The sequence below is a fragment of the Taudactylus pleione genome, unplaced genomic scaffold (genome assembly GCF_031769625.1).
Source record: "Taudactylus pleione unplaced genomic scaffold, aTauple2 ptg000639l, whole genome shotgun sequence".
In the NCBI taxonomy this organism is placed as follows: Eukaryota; Metazoa; Chordata; class Amphibia; order Anura; family Myobatrachidae; genus Taudactylus; species Taudactylus pleione.
In genome coordinates, this window is record NW_028285041.1 from 126,416 (window position 1) to 144,550 (window position 18,135).

At 46.3% G+C, this 18,135-nt stretch overlaps 1 protein-coding gene across 1 annotated transcript in view; it reads right to left on the reverse strand.

Moving 5' to 3' along the window:
* The window catches only part of NUP155 (nucleoporin 155), a 108,217-nt gene that overhangs the window by 40,237 nt on the left and 49,845 nt on the right, over positions 1–18,135 (reverse strand). The window contains exons 18-21 of the mRNA XM_088455001.1: positions 17,202–17,352; positions 17,038–17,104; positions 9,244–9,359; positions 7,894–7,997 (exon numbers count right to left, since the gene is read on the reverse strand). Coding sequence (XP_088311127.1) covers positions 7,894–7,997; positions 9,244–9,359; positions 17,038–17,104; positions 17,202–17,352 — 438 coding nt within the window. The remainder of the gene's footprint in view (positions 1–7,893; positions 7,998–9,243; positions 9,360–17,037; positions 17,105–17,201; positions 17,353–18,135) is intronic.

Here is an 18,135-nt window from a genome sequence, read left to right on the forward strand (position 1 = left end):
CTGGGGCATTAGGTGTCTAGGTTGAGCTAATGTTGTTCTAGGGAGGCATTCTGTCTCGCCACAATATCTAAGGCACCCCTTTTCGGGGGGGCATATTATTTATAACTACACTCCAGTGGCGCACTTGACAGCGCCCGGTAAGTACTTCAAGAACCGATGCACAAAATATAAGACATTAAGTATGCAATATGTTAAGTTCTATGTCAGTTCTTATCACCTGGTGCAGGAGTCTGACAAGTAAACTTAATCTGTTGGGACTAACTCTTCCTTTCAGAGAGATTGACTTCCCATGCAACTATGTTTATGCAGTGTGCATGTGGCTGTCTATACTAATATATTCCCATCCTTTGAATATTTCCTAATAAGCGGGAAACCTATTTCCACCCTAACTGAGGTTATGACTACAGATATATCCCTTCTTTTATTGGGATAACATACACATTCTATGTACAGGTACCCCTCTCGGTATAAATTCCGGTATCACAGAGTGACCAAGCTATTTCAGTAAGATGAGTCTTTGAAGCAGTGGGCCCTAGGTACATTTCCTATCAGAACATAGGAAATCCAGGTTCTATTCCAACCTTGGGGCTTATTTGGTTAATTTCCAACAGACTGCAGTTACTGCTCCTATGCCTGAAGGTAGGAGGGCTGCCCACTGATATAGACACGGTCAGGCCTGGGTTGTATTATCTTGGTGGGCATCAAGTAAATCCTTGACCCTGTGGTTCAGTTTTATTGTTTGTTTCAAAATATCCCTATCGTTGTGACTTATAATGTCAGGGGTCGCTGGTGGTGATCCATCATCACATATATGATATTCTATGTGCACCTTGACCGGTACAGGGATTCTGTCTCTTTGGCCAATACTTGCTGGTCCATTATAAGTGTTAAGGTAAGGATAATTACAATAGCAGACTGTTTTTTGGGGGGTATGTTTTCTATATAGGTACATATCCCTAATGGAACTAGCATGTGGTCTTGTAGGACCTTCATATCTCCACTAACACTCTGCTAGTATTTACAGTATTTTCTACTGCAACATCTCCAGACTGACGTCCACGCTGTAGAACATTGGTTCTTAGTCCACCGATGTTATTCTCTATACCTGACAAGGCTGGTTGCGGTGAGATGGAAAAGGTCAGTGTAATTCTGCATAGAGTCCAGAGGGTTTCTGGTCGCTCACAAGTAAGCGGGCTTACTCCACTACAGCTTCGGAAGATGCTCCTATTAATGCAACCTGACGTTACATAGCCGTTATTCTCCCTTTCGCACCCAAGCTGCTGTCCTAGCAGCAATCTGCTCTTTTTTGATACCTGTTCCTATCAGTTGACCCTACACTTTAGAGCTTTCCTGACGTGTGGATTCATAGTTCCAACATAGAGATTAGTGAAAATATTCTACTAAAATCTGTTGGGGTTCTGGACAGTGGTGCATCTATGGGCTAGTGCACACCCTTACAATAAGATGTGACAGTCATTATTCCATGCAGGAGGCCTGGTTGTTTTCCTGTTCACTATCTATTGATACTTTAATTACACTTTCAGGTACTTACGGGTACCTTCAGGGTTGTCCTAGTGCTCTCGCCTTGCCTTTGGGAGGCTTCCCCATATTGGTAGCTCGCTCTACCTGTATGGCTGTTGCATCCGTGATTATTTAACTGCTAGGCTATCTCGGTTGTTTTCCGACTATGTTCGTGCCAACAGCTGTACTGACTACGCACTTCCATCACGTTGGAAGTTGTTGTTTGGGGTTTGTTACTATGGTTTTCTTTTCAGCTGCAGGGTTCCAGTTGCTGTTTTATCCCTGTTTACAGAATGGGTTATACCGATGTTTAAACCTCTGAAAGGAGTTGTATTCTCTCGACGCCACATCTGCCTCATGCCCAGTGGGATCTCCACCAGTTGGAGACTTTTATGATTTTACCCTTCCACTGGTTGACAACCCTGTAATTAGTGGGACCTCCAGAATGGTCTGGGTTGACTGTTCGGCCGTGGCTTTGCCTCAATGTATACTCTTGTTAGAGAAGTCTGTGGACAGGACAGCTCAGCTCTGTATCTGTAGATTAGTATCATTATACATATATCTATATGATTTTGCTTTTGTCCGCCACTGCGGAGATTCTGATGTCTGAGACTGTTGCATCCTTCTGTTTCAGAATCTGTTACGGGTTTCTCAAGTTTGTTCTCGTGTTACCGCCCTTCTCCTATTTTTGGGACTCTCTGCTACCAACGGCCCTGGTTGGTCTGTTTTCAGCTGAGATTACGGTGTTCTGTCTGCTGACAGATTCTTGTCTGCTGTTGTCCACTAGATTGCTGTTTTGTTCCATTCGACATACGTTGTATGTGGGGAAATTCTGTGGCTGTTTAGCGAGGAGTTTTGATTGTCTCCTCTGCTCGACGTCGCTTGTCCCCTCAGCCCTTGCTTTTTACTTGGGCCTCCGGTTCTTGGTGGTCGCCGTTTCGGTTGCCCACTGGGTCGGCATGTTCTCAGCGCTTCCCACCCGGGAGGTTGGCTTTGGGACGTCCCCACTGTCTTGAACTCCAGTGTCCCCTAGTGGATGAAGGAGAAAACAGGATTTTGGTACTTACCGATAAAAAGGATCATCTTCCAAGTTAAATACTTCAAGTCCACGTCCTGCAAAGGCTCATACGTGGACGACTGCAGGAAGGATAAAACAAGGTTCAGATCCCAAGGAGCCGTGGGTGGCACAAAGGGGGGCTGAATGCTAAGTACCCCCTTGAAAGGTCTGAACCTCCGGAATCAGAGCTAGGCGACGCTGGAAAAAAAATAGAAAGAGCAGAAATTCGCACTTTAAGCGATCCCAAGCGTAGGCCCGCATCAAGCCATTTTTGAAGAAAAAGTAGAAGACGCGGTAAATGAAAGGATGAAGTGGAAGATCCACGACCTTCGCACCAAGACATATAAGCCTTCCAAATGCGATGATAATGCGCTGATGTCACTGGTTTTCTAGCCCTAAGCATGCTAGGAATGACCGCCCGAGGGACACCATGGCTTCTTAGGATGGCAGTCTCAATAGCCACGCTGTCAAACGAAGCCGCTGTAAATCCGGGTACACAAACGGACCCTGCTGTAGAAAGTCCAACCGCAGTGGAAGAGGCAAACGTTCGTCTGCCAGAAGTAATAAGAGATTGGAGTACCAACCCAGACGAGGCCAATCCGGAGCCACTAGGATGACGGTGGACGACTCTCGTTTGATCCGCTTGAGAATGTGAGGAAGAAGCGGAAATGGAGGGAACAGGTATACAAGGCTGTACGGCCAAGGAATCCGTAAAGCATCCGCTCCCACCACTGCCGGATCCCTGGTCCTGGAGCAGTAAAGGGGCAGCTGATTATTTGTCCGGGACACCATCAGATCTATCTGTGGTCTCCCCCATCTGTGAACTAGCTGAAGGAAGACCTCGGGATGAAGGGACCACTCCCCAGGTGAAGATCCTGACGACTGAAGTAGTCCGCTTCCCAGTTATCGACTCCCGGAATAAATACTGCGGAGATGGCCTCAGCGTGTTTTTCTGCCCACAGAAGGATGCAGCTGGCCTCTCTCATAGCCAGATGACTGCGGGTTCCCCCTTGACGATTTATGTGCGCCACGGCGTTGTCTGATTGTATCCGAACCGGTAGTCCTCGTAGCAGAGGAGCGGCCTGTATCAAGGCTCTGTAGACTGCCCACAGTTCGAGGACATTTATCGACAAGAGGGATTCCTGCTGCGACCAACACCCCTGGAAGTGCTTGTCCAGGACCACAGCGCCCCATCCGCGGAGGATGGCGTACGTAGTGACCAAGGTCCAATTCCAAATTCCGAAGTGCCGACCTGCTAACAGATGCTCCGTCTGGAGCCACCAGAGCAAGGATATGCGGGGTCAGGGGAGACAGACGCACCAGTCGATGCATCTGTAGGTGGGACCCGGACCATTGAGCCAGACGATTCAATTGAAAAGTTCTGGAGTGATATCTGCCGAATTAGATGGCCTCGAAGGAGGCCACCATTTTTCCCAGGAAACGAATGCACCTTCCTGGGTCTGAGCACCAACTGAACTAGCTCCTGGATGGCTATGGCCTTGTCCATTGGCAGGAATATACGAAGCAGAACAGTGTCTAGAATCATCCCCAGGAACTGAAGTCTCTGCGACGGTATCAACTGAGACTTCTGGAAGTTTACAATCCAACCGTGTTGTATGAGAATCTGATACGTAAGGGACACTTGTCGTAGAAGGACTTCTGCCGTTGGAGCCTTGATGAGCAAGTCGTCCAGGTACGGGACTATCGTCACTCCCCTGAGAGCGCAGGTGAGACACCATGACAGCCATCACCTTGGTGAATACTCTGGGAGCAGATGAGAGACCGAACAGCAGGGCCTGGAACTGGTAATGAGTTTCCCCGATGGCAAATCTGAGGAAAGCCTGGTGAGGCTCCCAAATCGGAACATGCAGATAGGTGTCTTTGATATCTATCGACACCAGAAACTCTCCTGCTTCTAGTCCCGCAATCACAGAATGGAGGAACTCCATTTTGAACCTGTGAAAGGAAAGATACTGGTTCAAGGATGTCAGATTTAGAATGAGTCTGACTGACCCATCTGGCTTCAGAACCACGAAGAGGTTTGAGAAAAACCCCTGATTTCTTTGTGCAGTGGGAACCGCAACTAGAACCTCGGCCAGCAGAAGACTGTCGATTGCTTGACGCAAAACTAGTTGCTTCAGTGGGTCGACAGGAAAACCTGTTGTAAAAAAACGTACTGGAGCAGTGAAGGCGAACTCGATCTTGTATCCCTGAGATACCAGGTTCCGAACCCAAGTGTCGGAACAAGTCCGCCTCTAAGCCTCTGAGAAACGCTGGAGACGAGCACCCACATTCGGATTTCCGAGATGAGATGGGAGCCCGTCATGTCACAGGCTTGTCTGCTGGTTTGGGATCTGGATGGCGGGCATTAGTCGCTTGACGTCCTCTAACACGACCTCCTCGCCCTGCTGAAGACGAACCTCGTGGTCAACCCTGAAATCTCGCTGGAGCTCGGAAGGAACGAAAGGAAGGTCCTTCAAAAGATCGAAAGGGAGGAGGTGCCGACGAAGGTAGAAAGGTACTCTTACCCCCAGTGGGCAGCGAGATCCACTTGTCCAACTCCGGACCAAATAAAATATCGCCTGTAAAAAGGAAGAGCTTCAACCGCTCTTTTGGACTCCGCATCCGCTTGCCAGGCACAAAGTCAAAGTGCTTGGCGAGCAGCTACCGCCGAAGCAGAGATCCTAGCGCCTACCTGGCCAATATCTCTGGAGGCGTCTCCTAAGTATACTGCGGATTCCTGGATATGCCCTGCCAAGGTAATCAATTCTGCCCGCGGAATGTTGGACTTTAGACCCTCAGTCAATTGTTCTGCCCACTTCTCCACAGCCTAGTTGACCCAAGAGGCTACCAAGGCCGGGCGGAGACGTGCACCTGCAGCCGTATAAATGGATTTTAGAGTGGTTTCTAATTTTCGCTCTGAGTTTTCCTTTAACGCAGTAGCTCCTGGAACGGGTAACGTGGTCTTCTTTGACAACCGAGAAACCGAAGAATCCACAGGTGGCGGGGTCTCCCATCGTTTTCTATTTTCCACTGGAAACGGGTAAAGGGAGAAAAAACGCCTAGGAATCTGGAATTTATGGTCTGGATTCTGCCAGGCTGCCGTCATCTGTTCGTCTAACTGGAGAGAAACAGGGAATGTGACAGAAAATCTTTGTCTTGGCAAACAAGGAGTCTTCCAATGATTCTGGAGTTTCAGGGCCAGAAATCTTAAGAACTTCCCTCACCGCTAGGATGAGTGCATCAATACCCTGCATGGTTTCAGGTTCCTGTGAGGCCGCCTCTACATCCGATTCGTCCATCTCTCCTTCCTCCTCCTGAGACGAGTGATCCGCTGCAGATTCCTCATCTGACTGGAGAACCGCCGGAAGTGCCCTCTTCTTAGACGGCCGACATACCGCAGCCTCAGGAGCTTTAGACGCAGAACCCATAACCTGGACAAGGCTATTCACAGAGCGGACTAAATCCTGAGCCCACGCTGGTTCTGGCACTAGAAAAGAAGGGTGGGATGTACCAGGTTGATCTCTGGCGGCCTCCCGTTCCCTACGGGAAGCGGCTAAATCGTAAGAAAGATCCGCCATGACCCCTGCCAAACTATTTATTAAGGAGGGTGTGACAGACTGCGTGTTAACACTCTCTGGTTCACACGCATCGCACAGGGAAGACCCTTCCGAGTGAGCATGGGTAAATTTCTTCTTGCACGTAGTGCAGGCAAACAGTTTTTGTGAAGCAGTTTTGTCTGTTCTGGAAGTCATCAAACACCACATACAATTGCAGATAATCTGAAACAGCAGACTTGCAAAAGAAGCAATAGGGAGGAGCAGAATTTCAATAATAATGCAACTGAATTTAGGATAGGGTAGCAGTAAATGCTACCCCACTAAGACTCACAGACCCCTTGCAGCTGGAGCTGTCAGTCACTTCTTGGTGGCCCCCGTTATACTGGACACCGTTTTGCTGGTCAGGACCTCTTTTTTGGCGCCACTCCTTGGAAGCAGAGCGCGCCAAACCCAAGGCAGAGTAAGAGGAGGATGAGGGACCACTCCGGCTAGTCTGACTGGAGAACCGCCGGTGATATGGCCGAAGCTAGTAAGCTCCGCCCCCTTTTCTGTAATGGCGGCCGCTCCTGAAAGCGGCCATCTGAAATCGGCCAGCGGCTGGGACACAGCCTCGCTGCAGCATTGCAGTGTGCACAACAGGCGGCCGGCGACGGTGTTTCCAGTACGAGCACCGGCACGCAGAGGGACAGCCGCGCAGCGGCTGAAACACAACCTCCTTACGCTCCTAGAAACCAACACCGGTACATCTGAACAAGCCCGGCGTGGTCACTGACAGCCGGGATAAGCATACTTACGTTGCTGTTGCGGCCAGAGTGCAGGGCAATGAGGGGGGAGCGGGGACCCGGACACAAGCCGGTTTCAACTGTGGCGGGCCTCGCTGAGTCTGTGGACTCTTGTAGCATCTCCTCCATAGGGTGAACGGACACAGGCTGCAGTAGCCGTGGCAGTACCCTCCCTGGTGGATCCCACGTTGCAGGCACTGTCACAGCCAGCCGTCTGCCTGTCCTCATATGTATTTATTGATTTCATATTTTATTCTATTTAATTATTAGAGCTGGAGACAGCCCTATGTGCACCGGCTCTACTCGGGCACATTCTAAAAACTGGGGCTGATGGGGCATAGAGGGGGAGGAGCCAGTCACACTTTTAGATTTTTAAAGTGCCAGGCTCAATTCAACCCACCGTCTGTACCCCACTGTCATGAAGCTCCAGTGTCCAAAAGCGGCCCTGCAAAATTGCGATGCACATAAAAAAAATAAGACTGTAATCCTAAAGCGCACCGACCTGAAAAATCCCACAAAGATATCAGTTTTTCCCAACACAACACCAAAGTCCCATGTCACACCACACCACCCACAAAACACTAAGCGTTTGAGAATTTGAGCATTCAAGATACAAAGTTTTCCCCCCTCCAGTGTAAGCACATTGATACAATCTGTTCAGATGTACCGCCAAGCTCTTTAGGATCACAGTAGAGGACCAGTAAATCGGTTGTCATACCATTCATCGGTCATATCTTATTGCCCTGAAATCCCTCTTCCTCTTAGAGGGGGGGGAACTTTATGTTTTGCCAGTAAATGTAAGTGCCCAAACTTATGTTACTGCACGCCTCACCCCATATTATCCAACGTGTCCAATAGACAGAGAAAACATGTAAACACAAGTACAAAAATCCCATTTTATTTACCATCCTAATAATTATACTCAAAGTGCACTTAAAAGACAAGTAAAGCCAACTATGTACTGGGCACTTACTGTGGTATTTCCTCTGCAGTTCTTGCTGGATTTGCTGAGAACCTCCCATATCATGACGTCCAAGGCCAACAAGGCGTTGATGAATGCTGACCGGAGTTCCAAAACTGGTAAATAAGACGTTGTGAGCATAATAGCAGCAATATATATTTAAACAAGACAAACCTGCTGCTGGGTCCTCCCGATTTGCCCATCCAGGTGTGAATGCGCCGGTTTATCATGGTCAATGGTTTTCATATATACCAGAAGGTTTTACTTTATTTCAATAGTACTTTTGGGCTTATAAGATTAGCATTGACTCCTAGTAGTCCCAGGAAACAAAGCCATACTGGTGTGCTGTTAGCACCTTGAGGCCTCCTTCGGACAACACACTGACCGTCAGGAGCTGTTAGACCCCTGCTACACTTACTGGAAAAGGGTCTGGCACTGATAATCTCCGGTCCCAACATGGGGAACCAGGTTCCCTTCTAATGCTCCGTGCTCCTACAGGGATTAAGTATACCTGCCTTGGAGATACTATAGGCACTGGAGGATTCAGCAGTAAGACTGATGTCTGGCTACCAACACTATGGAGCAGATTATGGCTTGGAGGTGGTGCTAGATCCCTGAACAGGGAACCTGGAAAGATGCTTTGGGTAAAAGATCTTCCAGCTCAGACTTAGGGAACAGATTCTGACCTTGTCCTGGGAATGCATGGGCAACATGGTAGAACAACTGCCTCAAAGTGCAATGTAAAAAGTACAGCATATTCCAGGCTGATCCATCCTCACAGATAAAGTTTAGGGGGGGGGGGGGTGAGTAACATCTCTAAAAAGGGCTACTGAGAAATAAACCTCTTCACTGATAGGGATCCTACTTTGTATTGGATACCAACAGATTAGAGCTAACAATATAAATTTTAATTTCTTACTGTCCTGCGTTGACCAAACACTATACAGACTACCCAGAAGTCCTTATCCAAAGCAAGGGGCCAGGAGGATCTAGCCAGAGAATCAGCAAAGAGGTGCCGAAGCAGCTTTACACACTGTTCACAAGCAAACAGTTGCAGGTTTGACTTCTCGAGGCCTCCATGTGACAATACACCGGCAGGATTTGCTAGAATCTTGGTGGATCTACTGGACATGAGATCTGGCACTGCTGATCTCCAGCCAGATATTTCTTTCCATAATTTAACCCTTAAAGAGCCATAGCATGGGACATAATAAAACAAGTCTCACGATGTGAGGTGTAGAGGACCCGGCCACAGATCTCCCCTACTGCAGCTACAGCCCTTCAGCGACAGGTTTGTAATTGCGCAATGTGGCTCTGGTCATTTAGAGTCTTAGATTACTTTATTATGTAGAAATCGCTTACCTGGGATTACCTACAGAGCTTGCAGCAAATTGGGAGTTTCGATCCAGGAATTCCAGCAAACCTTTAAGTTCTTGAAGAACGGATTCCAAAACTTGAGGAGAGACACTGTTATCACTCTGTAACAGAAGGGACATTAAAGAGGCTTTCGGTATCATTTTGTTTTTGTTATAGTATGGACAAGAGTGAGTTACTGACAGTATTTGTGAGTAGTTGTGATTTCCATTGGTTAACGAATATTGCAGCAAAGCTCCCACCTTGTTATTATAACAAAACACTCAACCAAGCTATATTATGGTGTCAAAGAGCAGGTTGCCAACAGCAACACCAAAAGTACACTAGGTGGGCGCTTAACTAAATACAGGTTTCTAGGCAGAAATTGGCATAGAGGAGGAGAAGAGATTTAACCCTTTTGATACTACCTATGAGAGGACTAATTGGGAGGAGTGTGCTCGGCATACACAATGAGAATGTCCTTTTTGTAAATAATAATAAAACAGACGTAGTACAGAGGTGAAAGCGTCACTTTCAGTCCATATACGATATCTTCCCCGTTATGGCATCATGTAATCCACAGACATTAAGCCCATACATTATTTATAATTATAAAATATATATATATATATATATATATATATATATATACACACACACACATACATACACACACACACACATACATATACACACACACACACCATTTTACAGTGCAGATTTTATTAATAAAGCCGCCTAGAATCGCACTTTTTTTCCGTGTTGGAAAAATGGATTAATGCAAAAGCATTTCCCTGTCACATGTATAAAATAAAGCCATATACACAAAATAATAAAATATTATATATATTTCACACTATACCATATCTCCTTCATCCACTAGGAGACACTGGAGTTACACTGGGGTATAGACGGGTGATGAGTGGAGCCTGGCACTTTTAACCTTCAAGAGATCTGCACAGGCAGACTGCTAGCTACAGTCCTCTGCTTATTACACTGTGGGAGCCACCATGGCTTACTGCAGCCAATGTCCGGGTCCCTGGCCACAGGTTCACCAGACTTAGGTTGCCTCCCCCCTGTCGGCTTGAGTAGCGGCAAGTATAACCCACCACCTTTGATTCAAACTAAAGTGGTGGGATACATAAGACGCGGGTCTTCCCTGTTCTTTAGCATAGACTTTGCAGCCACTGTATGCCCGTAGGGAGTAATCTACGCCTGCAAAGAGATTAGTTACAGTAGCCTCCGCCATTTTAACAACGGACTTGTTAAGCACAGTGGGTCTTTATTAAAAGGGGGGAGTGGAACTATGAGACGCCAGGGCCAATCCCACTCCCCCACTCAGATGGATGTGCTAGTAGCGGCCTGCTTAAGCAGAGGCTCCCCATTGGCCATTCACACTGCCAGCTGTTTAGAAGGTTGGCTACCCTCCGTTTTGGCATGGATTCAATCTTGCACAGAACACAGCTCAGCTAAGCAGCATAGCAGCCACCAGCAAGGGATCCCGCGAGTCACACTGGTATCTGTGGCTGTGCTCCAGTTATTCACTCCTCCTCCTCTATGCCTGTGCTTTTTTGCTATAACACTATGCAGCCTGTATTTTATGCATACATGTCATTCTAAGGGCCGTATTCAATTAGCCGGGATCATTTTGCAGCAGTCAGAGGAATGTACCTTTCGCAGACTTTGCGTGTCTTTGGAGGCGTAAACTTTTCGTGCACGGCCCCGCTTTTTGCTCTATTTGATTTCAAAGGACGCAAAAACGGGACCCGGCGAAACGTCAACAGGTGAAAAGTGCTGTCAGATTTGGGGAAACAAGCCTGACAACCCCCAAAAGATAGACTAACATTGGGGATCAATCTAGATGCCCCCAAATAGTCCCAGCAAATTTGGGGTACATGAAAATGGGTGCATGCATGATTAAAAATTGCAAAAGTGACGTTTAAAAAAAACAACTTAAAAACGCACCTTCAGCATGCACCTGCAGTCAAAAAAAACACCTCCCCCATACTTGCAGACCCCCCAAAGCTTATTTTGCTAGTTTTGAAGTTTGTACCCTGACTTTTTTTCACCCCCTTTTCATAGTCAGTTTTTGGGGTGTTCATTTATTTTAGGAATTTTGACGTAGTTATGCTTTGGGGGGCTTGTCCCTAGGGTGCCGAGTGGTTTCCTGACGTTTGCACCCCAAATCCGCAATTCTGCACTTTTATTCACCACCTATTCATAGGCGAATCCTTTTCCACTAGTACACAGCATTGCGTCTTCGCGTCTGCAAAAACTATTAGGAATTGAGTACGGCGATACTTTTCCGCCTGGCGAAATGACGTCATCGCCGAAACTTTTTCGACGAAAACAGCTTTTTGCCTCTAATTGAATACGACCCTAAGTGTATTGTACTGCATAGCAAACAGTTATTTACTTTGTCTGCTACTGTTCTCTAGCTGTACTTAGTGTGCATTTGTGTACTGTTGCAGCTGCAATTGGTGACTGTGTTCAGGGATGCTTTAAATGCGATTCTCGGGAGGCTGGTAGTTCAGTCTCCATTTCAGCCCCTGTAGTGAATCTCACCCCAACTGACACTCCATCCTGGGTGACCACCTTAGTAAGGGGCCATGAGTTAGCAGCTTCCCACCGGGCCCTTGTTCTGGTGCATTGTCCTCACATGTCTGTGCCGGCTTTGGCTCAGGGGCTAGCCCGCTAAGTGAACAACCTAGTGCAGGTCTCCTGAACTTTAGAGTGATTGGGAGACAGAATGATGGAGTCCTCTGCCAGGGGAGCAGAAAGCGCTGCTAAGCGACCAACTCAGAAGAAAAATCTCCCTGAGGTGCTGCAGTCTGGGGGTGACGCAGATAAGGATGGCTCTTTGTAGAGGGAAGGTGGAGAGGTTTTGGAGGACTCGGAATTGGAGGATTCCTTTGCTCCAGAAATGGACGCAGGCACCCAAAGGATTGAATCCCTTATCATGGCAGACTAAGTCAGGTCATAAAGGTTTCAGACTCCGATGTGGTAGCATCTCGGGACACCTCTTTATTTAGCAAGAAGAAACTTTTACTACTTCAGCTCAGCTGGAGGAACAGATGTCGGCAGCTTGGAAACATCCAGATAAAAAATTGCAGATGTCTAGGCTGTTCCTTTTGCTCTACCCTTTTTTCTTCCAGTGATAGGGCCAGGTGGGAGACTGCACCTCTAGTAGAAGAGTCAGTTTCTTGTCTTTCCAAAAAAAACAAAGCTTCCTTCCCCAGGGGCCACATCTTTGTTGGATGACTCAGATAGGAAATTAGAAACTACACTGAAATCCATTTACACTGCGGTAGGTTTTTCACTCAGACTGGCCTTAGTCGGTGCCTAGGTACATAAGGCTGTGGGAAAAGTGGGCCGAAGAGTTGGTCGATGGACTTCGATCTAATGTCCCTCGGGCTGACCTGATTTCCCTAGCTGAACATATAAAGGAGTCAGCTATATATCTGGGAGATGCTTCCATGGATGTTGGCCAAGTAGGTTCCAAGACATCGGCATCAGTCATTGCTGCCCGACGGGCTCTGTAATTCAGCATTGGCAGGCCGAAAAAGGCAGTGGAGTCCAAAAAGGCAGTGGAGGCCCTTCCATTTTACCTGTAGATTACCTGTTTGGGTCAGAACTGGCCAAAATAATAGCTACAGGAGGTAAGAGTACCTTCTGACTTTCTACCACTGTAACTCCGAGGAGGTCCTATTTGAGACCGTCCTTTCGTTTTTATTAACCCCCTTCCAGGTTTCGCCCCAAAACCAGAGGTGTGCTACCTCTGGTTTTGGGGCTAAACCTGGAAGGGGGTTGATAAAAACGGAAGGACGGTCTCAAATAGGACCTCCTCGGAGTTACAGTGGTAGAAAGTCAGAAGGTACTCTTACCTCCTGTAGCTATAATTTTGTCCAGTTCTGACCCAAACTGGACATCTACAGAAAATGGAAGGGTCTCCACTGCCTTTTTCGGCCTGCCAATGCTGAATTTAAAGAGCCCGTCCTCGGCTAGAGGTAAATAGGTCCAGAGGTCGCCAGCCAGTGGTCTGGACCCCAAGCTGGCAAATAAACCCATGACGGTCATCTGTCCCATCTGGGGGGCCCCACGGTGGGTGCCTGCCTGTTTCATTTCAAGGAAGTTTGGTTCCAGACTTGTTCAGATGTCTGGTTTTGCAATCTTGTATCCCGTGGATACTAGAAAGAATGCCTCTTTTCCTCCTGGTTTTTCACAACAGGCCTGCCTGTGGTAGTGCAGAAGGTGTTGCAGCAAGCATTACAGAAGCTTCTTTCCTCTGAAGTTTTAATTCCAGTTGCTCAAAGACCTCAGCGGTTTTATTCAAATCTTTTTGTTGTTCCAAAGCCGGATGGTTCAGTTTGGCCTTATTTTGGATCTCAAATCCTTAAATGGTTATTTGATTTTTTTTTTTTTTTATCAGTTCAATATGAGTCCCTGCATTCAGCGAATATGGGTTTGGAGGCCGAGGAGTTTTTAACGTCCCTGGGCATAAGAGACGCTTAACTTCTATATTTCAATCTGGGAGTCGCCTCAAGCGTTCCTTCGCGTTGAGATCTGGGACAGCCATTATCAATTCCAGACTCTAACCTTCGCCCTGTCGTCAGTCCCTCAAGTTCTTACCATGTAAAGGCAGTCATAGTGGACCATCTTCGGTCCCTGGGAGTGTCCATAGTGCCTTACCTAGATGACCTTCTCATCAAGGCTCAGTCAGATACCATCCGAAGTGTTCTTTTCCTGGGCATGATTTTAGATACTTCCCTACAGAAAGTATTTATTCCTGTGGACAAGTGTCAAGCGATTTAGAAACTGGTCAGGATATCCTCAAGACCGAGGAAAGTTTCAGTTCATCTGTGCTTTTGTCTGCTGGGCAAGATGGTGGCTTCCTACAAGCCATTCATTTCAGTCGGTTCCATTCCAGGCCTTTGCAGTTGGACATTCTGTCTCAGTGGTCGGAGTAACATCTTCAACTGCACAGACTGATTTGGCTATCCCATCAGACTTGCATCTCTTTACTCAGGTGGCTCCAGAGAAATCATCTCACAGAGGGTTGTTGATTCGGCATATGTGATTGGATCACCCTGACTACGGATGCCAGCTTAAGCGGATGAGAAGCAGAGTTACTGGACAGCCATTTTCAGGGTCACTGGTCACACCAGCAGGCACTTCTTGCCATCAATGTGCTGGAGCTCAGGGCAAATTACAATGCCCTCCTCGAAGCATCTCCTCTTCTGCAGGGAATGTCGCTTCGCGTGCAATTGGACAACGCCATAAATTGGCAATGGGGAACTCGCACTCGCTTAGCTATGCGCAAGTCCAGCAGTGGGCAGAACATCACGTAGTGACCATCTCAGCCGTATTCATTCCTGGGGTTAGGTTTAGGCACTTAGAGGGGGGATTAGGGTTAGGCACTGGGGGTGGGGAAGGTTAGGCACCCTAAAGGAGGGTTAGAAATAGGTTAGTATATACTTACCTTTGACGATCGGGATTTCCTCCTCTGCCAGCCTCATGGTGTCAGGATTCCAACCGCCGGGCAGGGGTCCGGCGGTAAATCATACCGCTTCCCCACTTCCACTCAGGTGCGATCTTCAGCAGGGTGCGTTCATCTAGCCGCACTTACAGCATCTGCGTTTAACGGCTTGGCTGTTGAGACTGCTATCCTAAGAAGCAAGGGTATTCCGGAAATGTTTATTCCTACCATGCTACGGGCTTGCAAGCCAGTAACTTAAGCACACTACCATCGCATTTGGAGGTCTTACTTGGTTTGTTGTGAACATCGTGGGGTTTCCACAACTTCTTTCCGGTTATCCAGTCTTCTTCTCGTCTTGCAGGCGGGTCTGAACTTAGGGCCTTGTCTTGACGATACCTTTATCTTCCATAATGATAGGGCTGAGCTGCACACGAAGCCGGCCTACTTGCCAAAGGTGGTTTCTTCTTTCCACAACTATCAGGCTACTGAGGTCCCTGTATTGTCGGCAGACTATGTCTCCTCTGTCGCTGGACGTGATGCGCGCCCTCAGGATCTATGTTAAGCGTACGGCTACTCTGCGTCAAACTGATTCTCTTTTCGTGCTGTACGATGCTGCCAGGCAGGGTTGGCCTTGCTTCTAAGCTGACTTTGGCAAGGTGGATTCGTCTGGTTATTCCCCAGGCTTACGTGGCCAGTGGTCGGCCACCTCCTACTTCCATTTCAGTATATTACACACATTCAGTTGGTAACCTCTTGGGCTGCGCATAGAGGTGCCTCTGTGTCTCAGCTTTGCTGTGCAGCCACCTGGTCCACACATTTGTACGGTTTGGATACCTTTGCGGCCTCAGATTCCAGTTTTGGTCGCAGGGTTTTGTAGGTATCTCAGTGCTTTCCAGTGTCCCCTAGTGGATGAAGGAGAAAACAGGATTTTTGTTCTTAACGATGAATCAATTTCTCAGATTCCATAGGGGACACTGGACGCCTGCCCAGCGTCGTCTTCCTGCCACTGTTTTCTGGTATGTTATGTCTGCGTGTTGATAGTTTGCAATTTGTTTGTGGTTTATTCTCTGGTCTTTTTCTGTTGGTTCCTCCTATTTCTTGTATCTTTTCCTCTACAGTTTTCTGCTCTCCGACTTCATTCGGGCTTGGTTATTTTATCTGAGTCTAATGGGGTATAGAGGGAGTGGAGCCAACTACAATTCTAAAGAAATTTAAAGTGACAGGCTCCACTCATCACTCATCTATACCCCAGTGTAACTTCAATGTTCCCTATGGAATCAGAGAAATGGATTTATTTTTAAGTACCAAAATCAATTTGTTCTACTACTTCCAGTGGCCTTCATGATTTCAGAATGACAATTGAGAAAATCTCTTTGATAAGGAAGCTTGGATTTGAAAGCATAGACTCTTGCATAGATATCATCCCTTATTTATCAAGTAATTAATTATTCGTACATTCAGCAGATATGCAAATGGATGCCACTACAACCATATCTTACAGCTTATTTTATTTGCAAATGGATATTATAGAGAAACAAAGAAGAAAGAAGAAACAGGTTCAAATTCTATACTGGAATTACTACCTTTATCCATCATAATTGGAAAAAACCCAAGTTAACTCTTCCTGAGCAGCTACCACTGAACCTGGAGGATCCAGGCCAACCACACAGGGCACTAGAAAATGACTCAAAGTTCAGCTGGGAGAAGGGATATTCAATAACTCATGGGAGCAATGGAGTCAGCCATCCACCTTGCAGAGTCTGGTTCTGCCACCTCGGATGGAGCACACTGACATGGACATCACTGGACCACCATGCTGGCACAAAAACGTGACAGCACTTTATTGTTCCATTGGACAATGCCAGTTTAAACAGGTAGCTCCAAGGACAGTAGTAACCACCCAGGCCATGAGGCAGACAAGAAACTAGTAAACGGTCTCAGGACAAAAGCAGAACACAATTAGGAAAATAAAGTCAACCAGCAAGACATCCTACAAAGCCCTGTATATCTGAGGGAAGTAACCACTCCGAAAAACTACCACTATCACTGCAGGCAGGGAATAACAGGAGTGCCTAAAACGGAAATAAAATAATGAGATATATATATATATATATATATATATATATATATATATATATATAGTTTTTTTGTAATTATTATTTATATATACACACACTATAGGGTAAGAGTTAATTCAGATTTGCTAATGAATATTCAACACAGTTGTTGGGCTATGTAATCAAAACTGGGGTTAGTCTTTTTCACTACAAGTAGCTGCCAGGTGGGTGCTTTAAGATTAGTATAAAATCATATGCTCATCATCTTACTGCTGTGACATCTCTGTTCCCGATCTTGAAAGTCCTTTCAACAACTATGCTTCCATCCCAGATATTACTACAAAACAGCAATTTAAGTGCATGTGAGTATATTTAAAATAGATTGTAAATGTTTAGCAGTACAGAAACTTATTTCATGAAAAGCAAAAGCTCACTTGATAATACGGGAAAAATAGATGCAAATCCCATTGTGTTTTCCAGAAAACACAATTTCTGGGCTGAGTAAACCAGACAGCGGAGCAGTAGACTGCTGTATAGGAGTTCCTACTGAGTAGACTGGAGTAGAGACACTTGGCGGGTAGACACCTGAAAAAATAAAAATAAATAAATAATAATTTTTAGATACACACACACACACACACACACACACACACACACACACACACACACACACACACACAGCCTTCCTAAATTACCTATCCCCGTGTTGGGAAGAAAAAAAGATATTTAGCTAAGGGCGACTTCACAAAACACACAAACGCTCGTGATATTAAATAAACGTTTCAGAACTCTATTGAAGGTTTATATCCTGAGGAAAGAGCCTTCAATAGAGTTCTGAAACGTTGATTTACTATCACAAGTGTTTATGTGTTTTGTGAAGTCGCCGGGAGCGCCGTCCATTGGTAAAAAAAAAAGTTTGGACACACCTTCTCATTCAATGGTTTTTGTTTATTTAAATTATTTTCAACATAGTAGATTAATACTGAAGACATGAAAACTATCAAAGAACACATGGAATTATGTTGTAAACAAAAAAAAGTGTTAAAACAAATCAAAATATGTTTTATATTTTAGATTCCTCAAAGAAGCCCCTTTTTGCTTGGATGACAGCTTTGCACACTCTTGGCATTCTCTCAATCAGCTTCATGAGGTAGTCTCCTTTGAATGGTTTTGAATTAACAGGTGTGCCTTGCCAAGAGTCAATCTGTGGAATTACTTGCCTTCTTAATGTGTTTGAGACCATCAGTTGTGTTGTGCAGAGGTAGGGTTAGTACACAGTGGACACCACTATTTGACTACTGTTGTAATCCATATTATGGCACCAACCACTCAACTCAGTAAAGAGAAACGACAGTCCATCATTACTTT